Source organism: Dreissena polymorpha, chromosome 4 (genome assembly GCF_020536995.1).
Source record: "Dreissena polymorpha isolate Duluth1 chromosome 4, UMN_Dpol_1.0, whole genome shotgun sequence".
Taxonomy (NCBI): Eukaryota; Metazoa; Mollusca; class Bivalvia; order Myida; family Dreissenidae; genus Dreissena; species Dreissena polymorpha.
Window position 1 is genome coordinate 69,471,298 of NC_068358.1, and position 22,369 is coordinate 69,493,666.

Below are 22,369 nucleotides of genomic sequence, written 5' to 3' on the forward strand. Positions count from 1 at the left end.
GAAGGAACACCGTCGCCAAATCGGTTGTCTTCGTTCGAGAATTCGGATGTATACATATACTTTTCTCTTATAATACACAGTTTTACGCACGTGTAAAGTAAAATATATAAAAACAATCACGATTATCTAATTTTCCCTGTTTCATTTCTAGTACCTAACCACGCCCCCCCCCCCGTTTTGGAACTGACTTCCTTTTAAGCACTTTTTGGGAACCTTACTACCAAATGACAAACAGCCCTTTTCTATGTAAAAATGTTTTCGTAATTGAGCCATCCCACAACCCATCATCTTGAAAATCGGGAAAGTGATTCAGTTGGTCGGAAGGTTTTTCGTATAGCATGATTATAATTCTACAGTAAATAACGTTAGTAAGAAAATACTTATACCGGTATTGCACCACATAACATGCTATACAAATATAATATTGAAGTACACATATAAACTTTATAAAATATGGGTAGTTATTTCTTGTCAAGCTCTTTAACTCTTTTTAAAGAGCTGTTTGTGATTTAGAAGTCAGGTCCCAAAATGTGCTTGAAAGGAGGTCAGTTCCAAAAAGGGATTAAACTATGTTAAGGGCACTTAATTGTTCATAAGAGATGAAACAGCATCGGGAAATTGAAAGAATCGTATATTATATATATTTTACTGTACACGTGCGTCAATAATAAGAGAAAATGATATTTGCACCTCAAATTTCTCGAACGTCATGTAAGTAGACAACAGATATGTGGACGGTTTTCCTTCAATAACTTTTGTATCCCGACGTCTACGATCTTGAAACAAAAAAACAGAGGGAAGCGCAAACACTGTAGAGCCTCAATGGCGTATTCATTTAAAAGGTGGCTTAACGGGTGAATATATCCGCTTCTTCTTCACGAAAAAACCCAGTAGGCAATATATGTGTATCATAGAAACTAATTAAACGGAAAAAATAAGCCGACCGATACAACAACTGTTTATTGCCTTACCCCAAAAATGTATTATTTACAAATATTAATCTGGAATTAAGTAGCATAATTCAAGCATTTAATTGAATGCTTCTATATTCTAATATATCGAATACAAAATATCGAAAGACACTATTGATTTATTTCGCAGTTGGTTAAAAACATAATTTATAAGACGTATATTGCATTTGTTTTGAAATACGAAAGTTTATCAGACAATATACTTAACATTCGTACTAGTTTTGTTTTTTTCTTCAAGGAAATTAAAAAGATTTAGAGCTAAATGTCTTAGTACCCTTTATTTCCTTTTAAAGTAAATTTATTGAGTGTCTACATATTTAAAAAAAAAGACAAGAACATATATATTGAACGAGTTTTTGATTGGTATTATCTTAGTGATTGTGTGGTGCTATTGCATTCCATGTTGGTTTACCTGCCGTTGCCATAAGGTATATGGACGTCTCCTTACCTGCCGTTGCCATCAGGTATATGGACGTCTCCGACCAGCGATCAGACGGTATATGCCCCTTTAAGCCCTCCAAGATCTTGACGAAGTCGTCAAACATGCCGCTGCGTACCGTCATCAACGCGTCAATCCCCGGTGAGATTGTCGCAGAGTAAACTTCCACAAAAACGGGAACCTGCATCTGCATCGGCGCATAATGCCAGCCGTATACCCGGACCTTCGTGCTGCTACTTCCGGCGTCCAAGAGGATACCATACTCCCTGTTAGGGCTCACCGGCAAACACGCGACACACCAAAGCGTCCCAAGAAGTATCCACATCAACGCGAACATTTTGGCTAAAAATTATGTTCAGTGTTTTTATTATGATTAATACAGATACAATTGAAAATTATGTATACAATACAAAATGTTAGTACATTTTTCAACAAAATGGTTTATCAATTTTAAAAGTAAGTTCTTCCGCTAAAGTTTTATATCTCCGCAAAAATGTCAGTTTTCAATTTAATATATTTACAATAGAAATATTCATGTAGGCAACACAGTATTTAAGGAAAGATAGTTTTTGTCTGTATGTCCGTTAGACTGAATATTTTCAGTTGATTGAAAGTGGGCTATATTTAGTTTCAACGTAGTTGATTGTCCTTAAATATTGAAGATTTTCCCAAATAATCAATTTGCTTGCTTTTTATTAATCCTTTTCAATAATGTTAACAAAACTTCAAAGTCCATTTGTAACTATTAAGTAACTGTTCCTTTTATGAAAATCAAAGTATGCGTCTAGACCCATTTTGAAACAAGATTTTTTAAAAAGCAGACCCATTTGTGTACAATACCATTGAGAAAGAGGACCCATTTCAATACAAGAATTTTGATAAACTGGACCCATTTCAGTACTAGAAGTTGATAAAGTGGACACATTTCATACTAGAATTTTAATCTCTATCATAGCAATACAGTATACTTCTTGAATTATGCAAATTGTTGCGAGGACGCCGTAGGAATAATCAAGAATGCGTCTCAATTTGTTTCGTACTTTTATTTCCGATCTATCTTGACGACAAGCAATGACAATAAGCATTGACGACTAACATTGACGATTCTCTACAATAAATGAAATTAACAATACAATTAAAATGAATAATTAGATTATAGTCTAACAGATATGCTATTCAAAGTATAATATAATACCATACACTCATTAGAATAAAAGGTTTTATAAATGACAATTTGAAACATTTTCAATAAATATCGAAATTCTTAATAATATTTTAATTTCGCTATATCTTAATATCTTATACAATATTTATTACATAGCATTTTAATTCATAGATAATACATATTATAAATATCGAATATGGTGTTCCCCATTAAGCGGACCTCGCAAATCAAAGTAAGTTTCTTTTAAAAATGTATGACGTCGGTGAAGCGTGAACGTGCGACGTCGCGGAAAAATATTGTACAAGTTGACCGCGTCATACAATGACGCGCCTTTAAACAATTTAAGATTTAAAATTAAATCACATTAAGGATTTTGACACAAATAGTTATGTTGTTTTGATAGATTTTGACACAAATAGTTATGTTGTTTTAATATATAATAAAGAGCGTTTTAAGGTATAACCGGGAATTAAATATGTTATCTTATTTTACTTTCAAAGCCTGTGATAACGATTTCATGATTCCACACATAATCAAAATTTTCTACAAAAACTTATTATTTTCCAAGATGTCACAATGGCAGAGTATAATTCCGTGTACACATGTAGCGTATTAAAGTCGGTTATTTTGATAGTCGTCTAATTCCGACACAATTTTCAGAATCATTTGCAGTAACTGCACTTTTCCTGGCACTTTTAGATTATGTTACGATTTCGTCACTTAATATATGACGTATGTTCATATATGACGTCACAGTTTCATCTTGGTCGATCAAGCAACAGATAAAAACAGTCAAGTTTCTGCGTCTTTCTTGCTACTGATTGATAACTATTTATATACAAGAATGACATTTATCATACCCATTCCCCCCCCCCGGGACTATTTGAGATCCGCTTATATCACGTCACGTATTGGATTGGAGCTCGTTGCTCACACGGCCTTTTATAGCCTGAAGCTTACTTGTCGTTTTCAAATAATTTATGTTACTAGGATGCTATTTGCACAGTTTCCAAAACAATCATCGTTGTTGTCTCGGTTTCTTAACATATTGTTTTCTGAGTGCCATCTTTAAAACGTGTTGTTGTTATTTAATAAAACCCTTTACCGGTAAATATTATCTTATAGGCCAATGTGATAAATGGTTTCCGCGAACGGGTTGGATGATATGATTACACGACGTTGTGGTTTTATTTATTCATCATAAAGTTATTTAATAAACTTTTCATGGGCAGAGTATTTTGCACAGAGTGTTAAAGACATACAATGAGAAAAAAACCTCTCATGGGACACTTATAGTCAGCATGTGCAAGTTCAGTGTTACTCCGAGGAATTTTGAAACGCACTCTCTGTTCATTATATTTTGTAAATTATCTTTCACATTTTTGTTCAGCTCGAAAATATGTGGATTTTAATTTCAAGAGGTTTTATTGATTGCACGACCAAAGAACTAACATGCTATGTCGGAAACGATTTCAGTTAGAACGTGTTATCAAGGTTACATTTACTAAAATGACTCGTTATTACGTCGCGCTCAGTACTGGCGTAAAGTTACGTAACGTCAAAAATGCGGAAAATGAATGCTGACGTTATGGGTTTTCTTTTAGCCGTTGACTCTTGATTATTTGTATTGTTATGTGGCAGTTATTCTTCCGAATGTGAAAGCTTACATATCAAAACACGCAGAGTTTATTAATCTTTTCGACGAGATAAATATTGTTTTGGAGACATGTTGCAGAACAACTAGATTTCTTATTAAACTGAAACATCCTTTATATATTTACAATTACTGTTTAATTGACTATTTGTCTTAAGTTATTAAAGGGATTTTATAAATGGAAGTGTAATGTTTGTAACAACTATGCGAGGAAAACACTATGTCGTGAGATCATATGAGCCGCGTTCTGAGAAAACTTGGCTTAATGCATGTGCGTTAAGTGTCGTCCCAGATTAGCCTTGCAGTACGCACAGGCTAATCAGAGACGACACTTTCCGCTTTTGTGGTATTTTTAGTTTCAATGAAGTCCCTCCTCACCGGAAATCAAGTTAAGGCGGAATGTGTCGTCCCTGATCAGCCTGTGCACAGGCTTATCTGGGACGACTCTTTACGCACATGAATTATTCCCAGTTTTCTTAGAACACGACACAATTCTTAATTATCTTGATTATCTGCACTGTCTTGATTAGTAACGGTGGTCTAGACGCACTGAAATACAACAACTTATCCATTTATATCAGTCTCGTGCAAATTTAAAAAGTTAATGTAACAATTTACAAAAAAGTATCATATAAAAGTGTTATGAAATTAATGTATGTTCTGTGAAGAACTACACGAGGCTTCATACTGAAACAGCATTTTGTTGCTTATTAACATCAACATAATTATAAGAAAGACATGACATAACATAATAGAAATAATTCACACAACTTAATAATACATGTACATTACCGAAAAAGTTCTAGACAGTTACATAATTTTTATTTCAGTTTTTCGTGTACGTTTACATCCTATGAAACAGAATTTATTTATTCTAACGCGTTGACTATAAAAGGGCCTTGGATTGGAAAAAAAACACGCAATTCATTTTTAACGACAATATCTCAAACATAAAAAATGCCAGCATTACTCGGTGGCTAGACATTTTCGGCGGTCAACTAGATCTATCAACAAATACTTAATTAATTACCTTATACAGCATATATAGATATTTCCATTGAAAAAATAACTTTTCACCACTGCTTATTAATTTTGAATCATTCATTCCTTTCGAATGGATATATATGCTTGAATTTTGTACCCGGAAAAGGTTTTAAATTTTTGAACGCCCATTACATGACGGCTTGACATTTTCCAAGAAATAATAACATAATTTACGCACGTTCAATTCACAAAGGAACCATATCATCGGTTTCAGCTGTTCAAGAACTTTTAAAATATATGAAATATGATTAATCAGCAAATAACTTATCCGCTCGTACATACTTCTAATATATCAAATAAATATAAAACAAAAAATATTACCTGTTTTTCTTATTTGAACAAATTCTTTCTGCGTTACCGTTGTTTTTCATATCACGCTAAAGAGACGTATATTTTCCCGGGTAAAAACGGTATACAGACGGACGCTGTTTCGTTTTGAAATCATTTCGTTGTAGATATTTTTTACGCCTTACACGCATTTTTTTCTGCGTCATTTCTAAAAAACATCTCTTTATTAACCCAACAGTTTCTTTTTCCCATTTTATAATAACATTTTCAATTAGGTTTGTTTTAACTCTTTCCATCGATGTATACATTATGGATTTGTTAAAAAAAATGTTAATACTGTGGGAGATTTTTTAATAACCCTCCCAGCTTTTTCCTAGACTTGACGCCAGTACTGAGCGCGACGTCTATGCGTGTCAGTAAATGTTCATAAATTGGTTTTTAACATCGGAACTGTATAGCTCTATTGTAATAACAAATATATAAAACTATATATATTATAATTTAAGACAGTAAAAACGGAATACAGTGAGAACCATTGAGACTCATAACAGAGTCATTTACCACTTGGCTGTCCGTGCTCAATAGTGATTGAAAGCACATGACACTTTCAATAACTGATTCAGGTGTTATATCACAATTTAACGAACCTAACTTAACATTCCAAAGTATTCAATCGTTTCGCGTTTGTAACGATTGATAGTTTTATCGATTTCAAATGCTGATTATTCACAATTTAACGACCTAACTTAACATTCCAAAGTATTCAATCGTTTCGCGTTTGTAACGATTTATAGTTTTATCGATTTCGAATGCTGATTATTCAAAGACGAAATAGTATTTCCAGTATGAGTGCGTGTTCGCTCCCTTATCTTACATCTGTCAATACATAGTACATTTAGTAATTTCGGATATCTGTGAGTAAGTCCTTTAAAAGTAGTTTAACCATTTATTGGTCGCTGTTGTATATACAGTAACTGCAAAGTTAACAATTAATAACAACGTTGAGCCCTAACAATGACTTAAACTAAACATTATATGTTAATTTTCCTTAATACATTGTAAGAACTGCAAAAAACAAGCATACTCATTGAACGGAACTACATTTGTTTCGGTAAATTTTCAAATATATAACTAGTTGAGATGTGACCGACAAACAGTTTACAGTAAGAAACCGTAACATTCTTAAAATAAAGCAAAAATAAAAAAGAAGAAAAACAGCGATTTGCATGAAAAAAAAACTGATTAAACACATGTTTTTTTTCATTCGCGATATCCCATGCTTTGTACAGTACGCAAACATCTAAATTTTGTCATTCAATGATATTTGCATTTCCTAGCAAAAATATCTTCACAATGCATTATAATTATTTAATTAATTATGGAATAATATTGATGCATTTTTATTCAACACAAAAACATCGTTTGTAATTAAGTTGAACACCAAAGTGGTAATTATATCCTGAGGATGGTACTCTCGCAAACACAGTTATAGCGAGTCACTTTAGTCTTGTTGTATGCTTTCTTCGTGGGATGTAACGGGTAGTAAATGTTTTTGGGTCGGGTCGCGTATCGTTTGTCGGAACGGGTATTTTAAGGTCGGGTTAAAAATTGATCGCGAAACAAGTTTACATCAACTTTTAAGTTCAATTAATTATTACAAATCAACTTTACGACCCAGCGTGGATTTTTGAAGTGGTTCCGAATTCGAGCTAATTTAGATGGAACTGAGAATACGGGTGTGTTCTGGTACCGATTGAATCTCTGCTATATTTTAGCAAAACGCATACATAACAGACAGTCCAGTTTTAAAACGGTTTTAATATGTTATTAAATACAACCAGTTCAAAGATGTCTAAAATAATAAGCAAAAAACATGTATGAACCATACGAAAATACATATGTGAATATTTTACTACTATTTTCAGGAAGTGTACATTTCCCTTCAATCATAGCCTTCATATTGACGTAAAATAAAACGTAAACGTTAACATATTTTTACGATAAAATAACGTTCGCGTTATATTTTGCTATAAATTCGTATGACATACTATTGAGGTTTAGCTTATATGCCTTCTGTCGAAACATTTATTATAAAATCATGATAAAGACGATGGATAGTACTTCATGCAAACACACATTGCATCATGAGCAGTTATTCCTTTTTGTGTCAAGTTGGAAGCTATACAAAATGTTCAATTTCTGAATACAAACCTATTTCCAGAAAATATGCATACATTTTTAATATTATGAATATGTTTATTTACTCTTTGTTTCTGAAATATGTGCAGAAGAGAGACAAAGACCAACCAATATTAGTATTGAAAGAAGGGCGAGATTATAGATGGAACTATCCGGATTACGTAATATTTTTGTATAAGTGTGTCGATGGCAGCAGTATTAATAATAAATGGTTAAAAATTACTGTAACACCGTTTAAAAAACCTGACAGTGGACAGGCGATACATGTAGTATCGCTTCGTGTGTCTAGTGTCGCGGTCTGAAATTAGACCGCGATACACGAGATTCGGATAACATGGGCGATATTTGAAGAATAACATATCGTGCGTTGCCGCGACTGTCGCGTAAAATATCGTGTATCGCTTCGTGTGTCTAGTGCCGCCCTTTAAACGCGACAATAGATGCACAAAGCGATACTTAATCTTTTGACAGTCGCGGCGACGCACGATATTTTTCTTGACTCTCGCGGCGACGCACGATATTTTTCGCGACAGTCGCGGCGACGCACGATATATTTAACACGATATATCGCCTTTTGGGCTACATACACAAGGGCGATATATCGTGTTAAATATATCGTGCGTCGCCGCGACTGTAAAGAAAAATATCGTGCGTCGCCGCGACTGTCAAGAAAAATATCGTGCGTCGCAAATAAGTTATCCGCTCGTACATACTTCTAATATATCAAATAAATATAAAACAAAAAAATATTACCTGTTTTTCTTATTTGAACAAAATCTTTCTGCGTTACCGTTGTTTTTCATATCACGCTAAAGAGAAATGACGTAACGTCGGTAACGTCTATTTTCCCGGGTAAAATCGGTATACAGACGGACGCTGTTTCGTTTTGAAATCATTTCGTTGTAGATATTTTTTACGCCTTACACGCATTTTTTTCTGCGTCATTTCTAAAAAACATCTCTTTATTAACCCAACAGTTTCATTTTTCCCATTTTATAATAACATTTTCAATTAGGTTTGTTTTAACTCTTTCCATCGATGTATACATTATGGATTTGTTTAAAAACATGTAAATACTGTGGGAGATTTTTTAATAACCCTCCCAGCTTTTTCCTAGACTTGACGCCAGTACTGAGCGCGACGTCTATGCGTGTCAGTAAATGTTCATAAATTGGTTTTTAACATCGGAACTGTATAGCTCTATTGTAATAAAAAATATATAAAACTATATATATTATAATTTAAGACAGTAAAAACGGAATACAGTTAGAACCATTGAGACTCGTAACAGAGTCATTAACCACTTGGCTGTCCGTGCTCAATAGTGATTGAAAGCACATGACACTTTCAATAACTGATTCAGGTGTTATATCACAATTTAACGACCCTAACTTAACATTCCAAAGTATTCAATCGTTTCGCGTTTGAAACGATTGATAGTTTTATCGATTTCAAATGCTGATTATTCACAATTTAACGAACCTAACTTAACATTCCAAAGTATTCAATCGTTTCGCGTTTGTAACGATTTATAGTTTTATCGATTTCGAATGCTGATTATTCAAAGACGAAATAGTATTTCCAGTATGAGTGCGTTTTCGCTCCCTTATCTTACATGTGTCAATACATTATACATTTAGTCATTTCGGATATCTGTGAGTAAGTCCTTTAAAAGTAGTTTAACCATTTATTGGTCGCGGTTGTATATAACTGCAAAGTAAACAATTAATAACAACTTTGAGCCCTTACAATGACTTGAACTAAACATGATATGTTAATTTTCCTTAATACATTGTAAGATCTGCAAAAAACAAGCATACTCATTGAACGGAACTACATTTGTTTCGGTAAATTTTCAAATATATAACTAGTTGAGATGTGACCGACAAACAGTTTACAGTAAGAAACCGTAACATTCTTAAAATAAAGCAAAAATAAAAAAGAAGAAAAACAGCGATTTGCATGGTACGCAAACATCTAAATTTTGTCATTCAATGATATTTGCATTTCCAAGCAAAAATGTCTTCACAATGCATTATAATTATTTAATTAATTATGGAATAATATTGATGCATTTTTATTCAACACAAAAACATCGTTTGTAATTAAGTTGAACACCAAAGTGGTAATTATATCCTGAGGATGGTACTCTCGCAAACACAGTTTTAGCGAGTCACTTTAGTCTTGTTGTATGCTTTCTTCGTGGGATGTAACGGGTAGTAAATGTTTTTGGGTCGGGTCGCGTATCGTTTGTCGGAACGGGTATTTTAAGGTCGGGTTTGAAATTTATCGCGAAACAAGTTTACATCAACTTTTAAGTTCAATTAATTATTACAAATCAGCTTTACGACCCAGCGTGGATTTTTGAAGTGGTTTCGAATTCGAGCTAATTTAGATGGAACTGAGAATACGGGTGTGTTCTGGTACCGATTGAATCTCTGCTATATTTTAGCAAAACGCATACATAACAGACAGTCCAGTTTTAAAACAGTTTTAATATGTTATTAAATACAACCAGTTCAAAGATGTCTAAAATAATAAGCAAAAAACATGTATGAACCATACGAAAATACATATGTGAATATTTTACTACTATTTTCAGGAAGTGTACATTTCCCTTCAATCATAGCCTTCATATTGACGTAAAATAAAACGTAAACGTTAACATATTTTAACGATAAAATAAAATAATAAATAAAATAAATAAAATAAATAAAATAATATTGAAAGAAGGGCTAGATTATAGATGGCACTATCCGGATCCCGAAATATTTTTGTATAAGTGTGTCGATGGCAGCAGTATTAATAATAAAAGGTTAAAAATTACTGTAACACCGTTTAAAAAACCTGACAGTAGACAGGCGATACATGTAGTATCGCTTCGTGTGTCTAGTGTCGCGGTCTGAAATTAGACCGCGATACACGAGATTCGGATAACATGGGCGATATTTGAAGAATAACATATCGTGCGTTTCCGCGACTGTCGCGTAAAATATCGTGTATCGCTTCGTGTGTCTAGTGCCGCCCTTTAAACGCGACACTAGACGCACAAAGCGATACTTAATTTTTTGTACAGTCGCGGCGTCGCACGATATTTTTCGCGACAGTCGCGGCGACGCACGATATATTTAACACGATATATCGCCTTTTGGGCTACATACACAAGAGCGATATATCGTGTTAAATATATCGTGCGTCGCCGCGACTGTCAAGAAAAATATCGTGCGTCGCCGCGACTGTCAAGAAAAATATCGTGCGTCGCCGCGACTGTCAAGAAAAATATCAAGTATCGCTTCGTGTGTCTAGTGTCGCTCTTGATGAAAGAAGGGCGAGATTATAGATGGCACTATCCGGATTCCGTAATATTTTGGACAGGGCTTTCACTGATATTCAAATCTGTAAAGTCAAGTCAAGCTTATTGTATGCTTAATTTACTCAACATGTACAGGTTGGCTTAAATGTGATTGATCTCCTTCATGTAGCAAATGCATCAATACTAAGTTCTTGCATTATTTAGGTTCGAAAAGTCAGTTTTATTTTATATTATTGCAATTTTACACTTGACATATATGCAATCAACAGCATTGCTTAGCTGACAATTACATCATTATAAGCATGAACCAACAAGGGAGGCAACTTGTCAGATATTGGCAGTGAACAAAAAGTGGTACTATATTATCTCGCTTAACATGGTTCTAAATAACGTTTTAAAGCTCTTTTCTGATTGGATTGAACAGTCCGAAATCAGCCAATAAAGAAATTCGACAAATTATCTTGCAGAACATTCAATGCCATGCCGCAAGCAAGCAATTTTGAATAGAATTTCGTAAACCAAAATGTTTGTTATGATTTTTTTCGCGGTCATAGACAGTGTTCCTGGCTGAAAACAATAAAATATTACTTTCAAATCATTCATGTATTAGTATTTAGCACGAAAGTGGTAGAGTATTTGTGTAAAGGATAAGAATTTTGATTTAGACTTGTGTCTGCTACAATTTAACGAGTGGTTACGGAAATTATCAATTTGACAGATCTATCGACAGACATATGCAAAACAACAGAATAGCTTTCATATTTCAAGTTTATCAGCCTTGAAATCACCAGTGTATCAAATGAGAATACAAAATCATTAATTTATCAACCAGTAATAGTCACAAACACCAACATCTTAGTGCGCAACCATCGTGTTTTTCGGAAACCGCGACATATTGTTTTTCGGAAACCGACGATCGGTAATTTCCGTAATCAATTGAAACATTTCAGCTGAAAAGTTTTCGTTTCTAATGTTGTCCTCAAATATTCGACCACAAAATATCTGTATACCATTACACAAATGAATAACAAGTCATATTTCCTTGAATTGTGTGAGGAACACTGTCTATAACTGTTATACGTACGCCTTAAGGCTCAACTTAAGTGCATAAAATATAGAAAAATAAATCATATTTCAGTTTATCCTTCTATCCGATAGTTATATCAATTCGCATAGCTTGGTCACTCAATTATTTTGGAAATTATGACCAATATCTGATAAAACTTATATTACTTATTTTTATCTTGAAACTTCTCTTACATAAATGTGTTTTTTATACAAGTGGCCAATATTATATATAGTTTGAAAAACATTTAGACAAAGATTTCGCATTAAATATATAATGCAAAATGTTTAGAAAATATATTCCCTTTTAATCAGTACGTTGGTTTTATTCGTCAACAGCAATATCACTTTATTTAATTCTTTAAAAGATATAACAAACATTTAATATTTTCCGATAAAATTATTCAAGACACATATAACAGATTAATAGGAAGATATGAGCAAATCAGGTTTGCTAGGTTTCCCGCCTAGAATTGTCATGTTTGTATGGAAGTACTTTATATCTTAATGTATAAGTCTTTGGTTGTTATTTAGACATAAAATATGTAATACTATGTCTCAAAGTATGGAAAATGTTTTCATTTAGTAAAAAAAAGGCAACATAACTCTTCAGTGGCTGAAAAGAACTTGTGGCTAAATAAAAAGGAAAAGAGGCTAAATGCTTGTTGAAAAAAGTAAAAATGATTATGTATGCATTGATCAAAAGTGGCCTTTTTAGTGAATAGAGTAGAAACATTTTCAAGAACAAACAATATAAGTATAAATATTTTTTTGTTAGAAAATCAATTGAATTATTGTAAAGTTCGTAACCCCTTGCTGCCAAAAAATTCATAAAAATATATTTTTCGAAGAAATCCATTAAAACAAACAAAAATACCTTCTTATAACTTTAAGATTAATCATGTAAGCGTTTTCCACCAATTAATTATGTTTAAAAAAAATCATTGATTCATGCTACCATGATCATGGCCTAGTATCACGAACATACTTAAGTCGATATTTTGACTCAACTTTGAGATTTTGCTCAACTTGTGAGATGAGTGTAAACACCTTGCTCAAGTTGGTGATCACGAAACGTTTTTGAGTACTGAGTCAGACTCATCTTTGAGTTTGAGCAGAAATAATTGAGCAAGCGTTCTACCTGTCTCAAGTTATAAAGCAGTACTCAAATATGGCCGCTTTTGTTGAACGCATTCAACGTTTACGAGGACGTTAGCCGATTTAACGCGTTTTGAAGACAGCAGCAACCCTTAAGAAAAAGTAAGCGATATATATCGATTTCACTCGGAAACTATTTATATATTTCATTGTTGGATTGCTGATTTATGAATTGGACGCACCGACTCGTCATTCATTGCCGATGCAATATTTGCTGTCAGTTTTGATAGTAAATAGGGCAAAGAAACCTTTGTTTGACACCTTTATCATTGCTAAATTGCATTGATTTTCAAATGGCAAATACGTAGAATTTAACCCCAAAACGTATAGAGTAGTTCCCCTTTGTTGACATAGCATTTGACAACATATGCCTTGGTTTTAGCATAACATTTTAACGATGAATGTTTTAATACTGTATAAATGAAATCTTATGATAATAAGTAAGTTTTATCTAAAATTCTGGTGTTTCTTAATACATTATTTATGTTTACTCATTCTATAACTGCCAGCGTGTATTTATCGATGTAAATAAATGAAGACTGATTTACCCCACCCGCTAATGACTGTTGAACATGTAATACTTCAGGTTACAGTATACTAAATACTTTTGGTGTTCAATGCTATACCCTCTAAAAACAAAATCGCCATTTATTTGAAGACACAATTCTCTTTATGGGCACTTGCCATGACTTTATTATTGAACATGTCTGTGTGCATGTGGTAAGGAAAACATTGCTGCATACTAGAAAATCACTGTTTTGCTTTAGGTTGGAGACAGTATAGTACCAGAAAGGCTGTTTACCAAAAGGCGTTGGCGGGAAACCATCATCAACTTGAGATATAAAACCGGTAAAAAGATGGCCATAAAACAGTGAAGGTTGATTCGCGTGGAGTTCTTTTTTACATACCACATGATCTATATTTTTTATTGTTTAAATCAATTCGTCTTGGAATGCTCTTTAAGAAAAGGTATGGTTATGGGGGTCTCTACGCGCAAAAGTTTGACTTTATTTTTTGTTGAAGTTATTGCTTTTACATTGAATTTGTTAAGGAAATCTTTTAGTATATTGTGACCTTCAACAAGTTTTAATTGAACAATACTTAACTACGCTATTCAGGCCTCGACACTAACGGTGGTCCGGTAACCCGAGGCCCCCAGATTTTAGATCTTTACCTAGGCTAATACTAAAAGATTTCGAATTAACTTCCATGTTAGAGCTTTAATATTTAGAATAATCTTTTGTTGTATAAACAAAATTGGGTTAATGTCCATTTCATTATATTTATTATGCCCCCCTTAGAAGAAGAGGGGGTATATTGTTTTCACATGTCGGTCCGTCCGTCCGTCCACCAGATTGTTTCCGGATGATAACTCAATAACGCTTATGCCTAGGATCATGAAACTTCATAGGTACATTGAACATGACTCGCAGTTTACCCCTATTGATTTTCAGGTCACTAGGCAGGCTTCCTAAAAAGGCCATACCGCCAGTCTTGTCAGGCAAAATTCTTTACGGTCTGGCGAAGTTTCTAATATTGCCGGTCCTTGTGACAGGCCAAACAAAATATGACTAAATACCGAAAACTCTAATACTTGCCAAAAGAACGATTAAACCCAATTGGAATCACTCTTTTCGTGAATTTCGAGCCTTTTTGTCATTAAGAACACTAACGCTTTACTAGTTCTTAAGAGTACTCTCCCTTTGTTTTTGTTTTTGGAAAACGTCAATCTCATTGTTCCGACATATTACCATCTATCAAATTACAAAGGTTGTTTAAAAAAACTACACATGAAAAAAATGCTTATACAAATGATTGATATTGTCAAATTTGAAGTTGTCATCATCATATATAAGCAATGTTTTACTTTATGTATCGTCGGAACGCATGAAATAACACGGAAATGTGCTTATATCAGTGTAATATCGCATAATGCCATTATCATTTTATTTTTGATAATATAAAACAGATAGTTTTGTAAAAGATTGATATTGTACGGAGAATATATAAGAGTATATTTTGTACAAGTTGACTACATAATTACATATTATATTGAATGAATTCCATATTTTAAAATTACAGTGTGTTACATTTGCATAAGAATCACATGATGATTTGATGTTAGTATGTTCCAAAATCAATTACTTATAGTTGTCCAATACTTATACACAGGCTGCACATTGCAATAAATACGAGTTAAACTTTACTTAATTCTTCAGTTATAAACTCACGCTGTTCGGTCAGGTGATTTTTTGTTCAGACAGGCTTACTTTTCCATCAGCCTGTCCGGTTGACAGGCACTGTTTGGGACTTTTCAGGAAGCCTGACTAGGTCAAATGTCAAGGTCACAGTGACCCGAAATAGAAAAATGGTTTCCGGATGATAACTCAAGAACGCTTATGCCTATGATCATGAAACTTCATAGGTACATTGATCATGACTCGCAGATGACCCCTTATTGATTTTCAGGTCACTAGGTCAAATGTCAAGGTCACAGTGACCCGAAATAGTAAAATGGTTTCCGGATGATAACTCAAGAACGCTTATGCCTAGGATAATGAAACTTCATTGGTACATTGATCATGACTTGCAGATGACCCCTATTGACTTTCAGGTCACTGGGTCAAAGGTCAAGGTCACGGTGGCTTGACACAGTAAAATGGTTTCCAGATGATAACTCAAGAAAGCTTACGCCTAGGATCCTCAAACTTCATAGGTACATTGATCATGACTCGCAGATGACCCCTATTGATTTTCAGGTCACTAGGTCAAAGGTCAAGGTCACAGGGCAAAAAAACATATTCACACAATGGCTGCCACTACAACTGACAGCCCATATGGGGGGCATGCATGTTTTACAAACAGCCCTTGTCTTATTTCCAATTGTTATACTTAGTTGAATAAAATTGTATTGATATTTTCAGATTTCCTCAAGAACCAGCTTTTATGCTTTTGAAGCAGAAATGTTGGCTGCAAAATGTAGTTGGAGCAGTAGACGGAACTGTAATTCTAATTATAAAACCAGCTGAATCTGAAGAAGCTGATGTGTGCAGGAAAGGGTTAATTAACATTACTGAGGGGCTGTCATTGATGCCAACATGAGGTAAATGTAAATGCAGTTTTATGATTCATCACCTTATAATAAATTTGATAATAAAGCTGAGGAATACCATAACAGAGTGAACTAGTGTACTGCTTATCATCTTTGACATAAAATAATGATTATTGTATGTACATGCAATAATAACATTAACTACCAATAATTGACACCATGAGCACTGTGTAATCAAGCTTCTATTCTTTAATGCTTAAGCAAATGCAGCTATCAGTTATATCTTGAAAAATTGTCTGAAGTAAAACATTAACTCTTCTTCATGGTTCATTGATGCTGATGTAAAGATTGCAGAATGCTACATATGATACTTCGGTGTTTGATAGCAGTGGCTTTAAGATAACGTGTTGCATTAATTCACAAAATAGATCAATTGACAGCAATATCTGAACATTTTATTTGAACTCTTAAATATACTTTGGCTTGTCCTCTTTTTATCCTCTTAACTAATACAGAACACAAATAACGTGTTTCATAGGCTATTGATAATTTTTTTAAATGAACATACAGAATAACTTTATATTGACATCAAATAAACCTCAGTGGAAACAGCATGATTTAGTCAATTAAAATGTAGAAAATTGTTGACGATTTTTCAAGAAGGAGGACAATCTTTTAGACTAAGTGCTATGTTAAAGAAAGACTTGTGATATTTGTTTAGATGCCTGCATTGCACTGGTGGATGCCTGACTTTCCAAGCCAAACGAGTGCTGTGGAACAGCAAAAATTTGCATGCGCCTGCTCAACCTGTGCTTGGAATTATTCATTCCGCTGATAGAGGTAGAAGTTTTTGACATGATGGATCCTGAGGTTACAAACAACGCACCAGTAAAGAGAGCAGCAGTCAATAAGAGGCAGCAGCTGATCGAACTGTTCAGTTGAAAATGTCGTAAAGTGATTGTTATATATAGGATCTGGCACGAGTTGCCATATCATACCATATTTTATTATATCATCCAGGAATTGTGTTAGTAAGCTCGCCTTTTATGAAATGCCAACAAGTGTCATATCTTTTTTATCACATGTTTTTTAAATGAGCAAACAAATATTTACGCAAACATAATGATAAATCCTGAATGTTGTTTACATTTCGTGATGTCATTTGATGTTGCAACAGCATTTCAGCAAAATAACAAAATTAGATTGGTCAATCAAACGAAATCTAAGCCAATGAAAACGCTTAAAAAGTATATATCACATGTGTAAGATAAAAATATTTGTAATGGTAATATTACATGGGGAACAGGGTATGGCATGTGATAAAAATATTTAAAGTGATATATTGCCGTAAATTTTATATTTTCCAAATAAGAAGAGCTATATTACACGCCCAAATATCAGTTTTTGCTTCCTCATGCTTTAGTTCCAGTAAACATCCAATAACGGGATATAATGTTTGCGAAAGAAAGTGTAATTAAATATTCTTCATAATTATCCGAGCTGCAGAAAAGAAGGTATTTCTTCCTATTAACGTTTTTTTTTCAAGTGATTTTTCTTTGCAAACTGACCATTGGCTCTAATGGGTATTGGAGATTAGTACTGAGAATTCTCAAAGTGACATTAACACGAAGGCTTTTAAATGTATGTTTATAAAATTATAGAGAGTGTAGAGTATATAAACATGGATATTATTGTCATATTAGAAGCTTGGTAAATGAACAATTACATATTTTTGCTAAATGTTATCATTCATGTACTGAAAGACATCCTTGATATGATGCTTTGTTATAGAATACAGTCTTTAGTTACCCTAAAAACTATTATTTATGTTAAACCTGTTATTGACTGGTGCAATTTGTTTAGTAATTTTATAAACATATTAATGATTATAACATTTAGTTGTTTTTATGACCTCTCCCCCCCCCCTCGAATGATCGGGGGTATATTGTTTTTGGCCTGTCTGTCTGTCATTCTGTCCAAAAACTTTAACCTTGGTTAAAGTTTGATAACTTTTGCAATATTGAAGATAGCAACTTCATATTTGGCATGCATGTGTATCTCATGGAGCTGCTCATTTTGAGTGGTGAAAGGTCAAGGTCATCATTCAAGGTCAAAAGTAAACAAGAGGGCCTGAAAAGCCCAAAGTCGCTCAGCTGAGATAACAAGATATTATTGGGACAAATCTTTTGACCAAGTTTCACGAAGTTAGGAAAATAAATGTGGCCTCTAGAGTGTTAACAAGGTTTTACTATAGCCATATAAGAAAAATACCCCGCCCCCTGACGGCCATGTTCTTCAACCAACCGGCATCATTTTTGAACTTGTCCAAGATATTATTGGGATGAATTTTGTGACCAAGTTTTATGAAGATCAGACAATAAATAAGGCCTCTAGAGTGTTAACAAGATTTTACTATAGTCATATAAAGCCATATAAGGAAAAATCCCCCGTCCCTTGGCAGCCAAATTTTTCAAGCAGACGTAACCATTTTTCAACTCATCCAAGATATTATTGAAACCAATCTTTGACCAAATTTCATGAAGATAGGACAATACCGGTAATTGTGGCCTCTAGAGAGTTAACAAGGCAAATGTTGACGCCGCACAACGGACGACGGACAAAAAGCGATCACAAAAGCTCACCATGAGCATGTTGTGCTTAGGTGAGCTAAAAATACATTCCAAGGGAAGTAATATGATTAAAAAGGGAGATAATTTCTAAACCTGCCAAATTATATATTGACATTTAATTTCAAAGCAGCGCAATAGGGGTCTCGTGTTTCTGACAAACACATCTCTTGTTTTATAACAGTTGCAATTGCATGAGTGAATAAAACATTAAGAACATTCATATTTATTAAGAGTTATTTATAATATTTAGAGAGTACAATATACACATCATGTCATATCAGTAAATACAGATTACGATTTCTGGAAATAATTGAACGTTGAAATATTTCTTTTTTTAAAGACACAAGTTGGGCGTGAGTTCTTCATCCAAATTTGTGTTTATGTCCCGAAGAATATCATTTCTGGTTTTGGACTCGTATAGCATTTGTTCTGGGTTTATGTGAAGCTGTGACTTCATGCTTGACATGGCACTGCAAGTTAATAAATTTAACAGTTTAAATTGTATTTATTCCAAAAAGATATGTTCTAGACAAAACATACAGATATTTCATGAATCATGCGTGTGTGGTTGTTGAAAATAACACAAACCATTAATAATAAGACTATAATGCTTTATGAGCTGGTTTTGGTTCTAAAAGTTTTTGCATCATAAAATTTAATTAGCCTTACGAAATTAAACTTAACATGAGAATGTGACTCTCATGCCCTACATTCAAATTACGTCATTAAGTATATAAATGTTGAAAAAGAATTTAAAACAAACACAGACACACACATATACACCCTGGATAATTTATTATTTATGTTTAAACAACAAAGCAGCAATAAAGACTTACAGATATCCACAAAAAACCCAATTTAATATACCAGACATACTAATAAATAGTCATAGCCTTATAATAGCATATATATAAACATAGTGCTGTTTTATCATCAAACACCAACGTTCTGTACAGTTTCTAGCATTTTCAATGTGCTTTATGTGTTCAACAAGACATGTGCCTGTTAAACGTGCTGATGGATAGTAATTTTGCAAGGCAACTAGCCCAAACAGACTAGTGCTTTAAAAAAACAAGAGCACCACAAAATGGGTGTCAACGCTCGGCTGCGGGTGCAGTATTAAATAAATGAAATTTGTCAGATTTGTTATATTTTTTTTTTAGAGGTCACAGTAACCTTGACCTTTGACCTAGTGACCCAAAAATGGGTGTGGCGTGTAGAACTCATCAAGGTGAATTTACATATGAAGTTTAAAATTGTAGGTGGAAGCACTTTGATTTTAGAGCATATGTTAAGGTTTTAGCACCGTGGACGCCGGACGGCGGAAAACACGACGAGCTGACTATGACAATACCTTGGGTTTTCTCAGAAAACAGCCCGAGCTAATAATTAAGTTAAAAACTGTTACATTGTGCGCACAAACTATTCACTATAGAAAAGTTTACCTCTTGTTTTTGTTTTCCCAAACATTTTCATAATTTCTGAAAAGTTCTGTCGCCTTGAAGCTTCCAGTTGCTAAAACAAAACAAGTGAAGTATGTAAGTTACCTATAAAAATGATGAAAAAACTAAGTTAAGTGATCTTGATTTTTAAATGTGTACAGCAGGCATGGCATTACAAAACCCATCATTCACTAGAACATGACTAAAATGTAACACAAAAGAAACGTAGGCTACATAATACTAATAGCAAACCACACATTTCGATTTTACTTCTGACTCTTTCAGTCATATATTGCCTTAAAAAATTGTACAAACTATTTTGGAGTTTCCGTACATTGTCATCCTTATCACATGTTAAACACATTAAATGATTTACTAGACAAAATAGTAATTTGCACACACACTAGCCCATTACCTTCGCAAATTTGTCAGCATAGATTTCCATGTTTCAGCTCGCATCGTATTGCCGTTTGAGCCCGTCCTGTTGACCGTACAGATCATCGTAATGGTTAATTATTTTTCAGACAGAGCATTTTGCTTTCAGAAAAAAATATCTGACCAAGGCATTTTCACTCTCGTTGAGGTCACATAACCCCAAACCGGCAGTCAGTTTGATACTTAGCACACATTGTTGAGTGCATGCTGCCTAGGATTTGTAAAATACATTGCAAATGGTTGGTTTTGGTATCAACTTGAAGGTATATTTGTAAGCAATAAGAAAATAAGCCATTTTTGTGCTCTACTTTTTCACTCTGGATCAGCAGACGATTTATTTCATAAATCAATCTCTGGGTTAATAGTCGCCATCTTTCGAACTACTTTCAAAAGTACAACAACAACAATAACAGTAGAAGACAATTTTAATTGCGAAAAGTTGAAAAATTGAGTACATGTGTCACGGTTGTTGAGTGGAATAGTGTTATTTTCAACTGTGTACGAAGCATGTGAACTGGTAGTGGAATAACCGATTTGTTGGTGGAAATGGAATTTAGAAATATATCTAATAATTCATCATTTTTCATGTCATGATCGTGTAGAATTATCATCAGCATCATTTCTGTGGAACATTGCAATATTCAAAATACAAGTGTTTCATAGCTATGGTGCTTTTGACATAGTTCACTAACCATCAAGACTGAAATGATTCATGCACACAGGTAAAGTAAATAATAGTTCTGGCTTCCATAACTTTAAATGTCGCTTTTTATGATTTTGACTGGCGCGACTTTATACAGGTCTGTCAAAACTATATAAACTGTACGCTGAAGTTTTTTAGCTAAGTAAATAATTGAATTTGTGCAGAATGTTTATTTTTTACAGATTATTATTTAATTTAACCAATTTATTTTAGATAGATTGCGCTGAAACTCAAAGTCTAAAGCTTAGTAAGACACTTAAGCCAGTTTTATCACCCCTGACCATGCCTCGCCCGTTGTAGTTTTCTGCCTCCCGCTTAAATAGGGCCTATATTTAAGTATTTGCACATGCAGAGAAATTTGTTTCAGCCTTTTTTTCAGCAGTTGAGCGATACAGGGCCATCATGGCCCTCTTGTTTAAATACTCAAAAAGTGAAACCGTGTTCATGCTTGCATGAACGCAGTTTATAAATGCTGTCAGAATAATAAAATATGCAATTACTATAAATACAAATGCCAGGGAAAAGTGCTTTTTGTACTAAAAAATTTGAATGAATATTACAATAATACATTCTGAATACTTTGGTATGTAATTAACAGTTTTGTCTGAGAAAATCACTACATTTTATATATTTATTCAAATTCACATAAATCATATTTCAAAAACACATAATTACTTCAAATCCTTTCACACAATAATGAAAAAAATGCACAGTTTCTGATTGTTATTGATTCTTTATTAATTTATACATGTACCATTTTTAAACTTGATGCATCCTAAATTGTATTATGCACATCTTAATCTGTTTTAAC

General features: G+C 33.6%; 1 protein-coding gene and 2 long non-coding RNA genes across 4 annotated transcripts in view; 1 reads left to right on the plus strand and 2 right to left on the minus strand.

Moving 5' to 3' along the window:
• The window catches only part of LOC127876364 (ectonucleoside triphosphate diphosphohydrolase 3-like), a 29,759-nt gene extending 21,133 nt beyond the window's left edge, over window positions 1–8,626 (minus strand). Inside the window, exons 1-2 of one of the 2 annotated variants that reach the window (XM_052421541.1) lie at window positions 8,514–8,626; window positions 1,420–1,752 (exon numbers count right to left, since the gene is read on the minus strand). In XM_052421541.1, coding sequence (XP_052277501.1) covers window positions 1,420–1,747 — 328 coding nt within the window. In that variant the 5' untranslated portion in view covers window positions 1,748–1,752; window positions 8,514–8,626. Of the gene's footprint in view, window positions 1–1,419; window positions 1,753–5,594; window positions 5,662–8,513 lie in introns of those variants that run through there. The other variant, XM_052421542.1, reaches the window with a different exon arrangement.
• A 4,981-nt stretch (window positions 8,627–13,607) lies between these two features.
• On the plus strand, window positions 13,608–18,218 carry LOC127876367 (uncharacterized). Its single transcript, XR_008047839.1, has 4 exons — window positions 13,608–13,736; window positions 14,064–14,145; window positions 16,221–16,399; window positions 17,070–18,218. It is a non-coding gene; the product is annotated as an uncharacterized LOC127876367 (long non-coding RNA).
• Window positions 18,219–19,195: 977 nt separating this feature from the next.
• On the minus strand, window positions 19,196–20,996 carry LOC127876368 (uncharacterized). The gene is made up of 3 exons (XR_008047840.1): window positions 20,836–20,996; window positions 20,424–20,493; window positions 19,196–19,448 (listed from the first exon to the last, which is right to left on the minus strand). It is a non-coding gene; the product is annotated as an uncharacterized LOC127876368 (long non-coding RNA).
• Window positions 20,997–22,369: the final 1,373 nt, after the last annotated feature.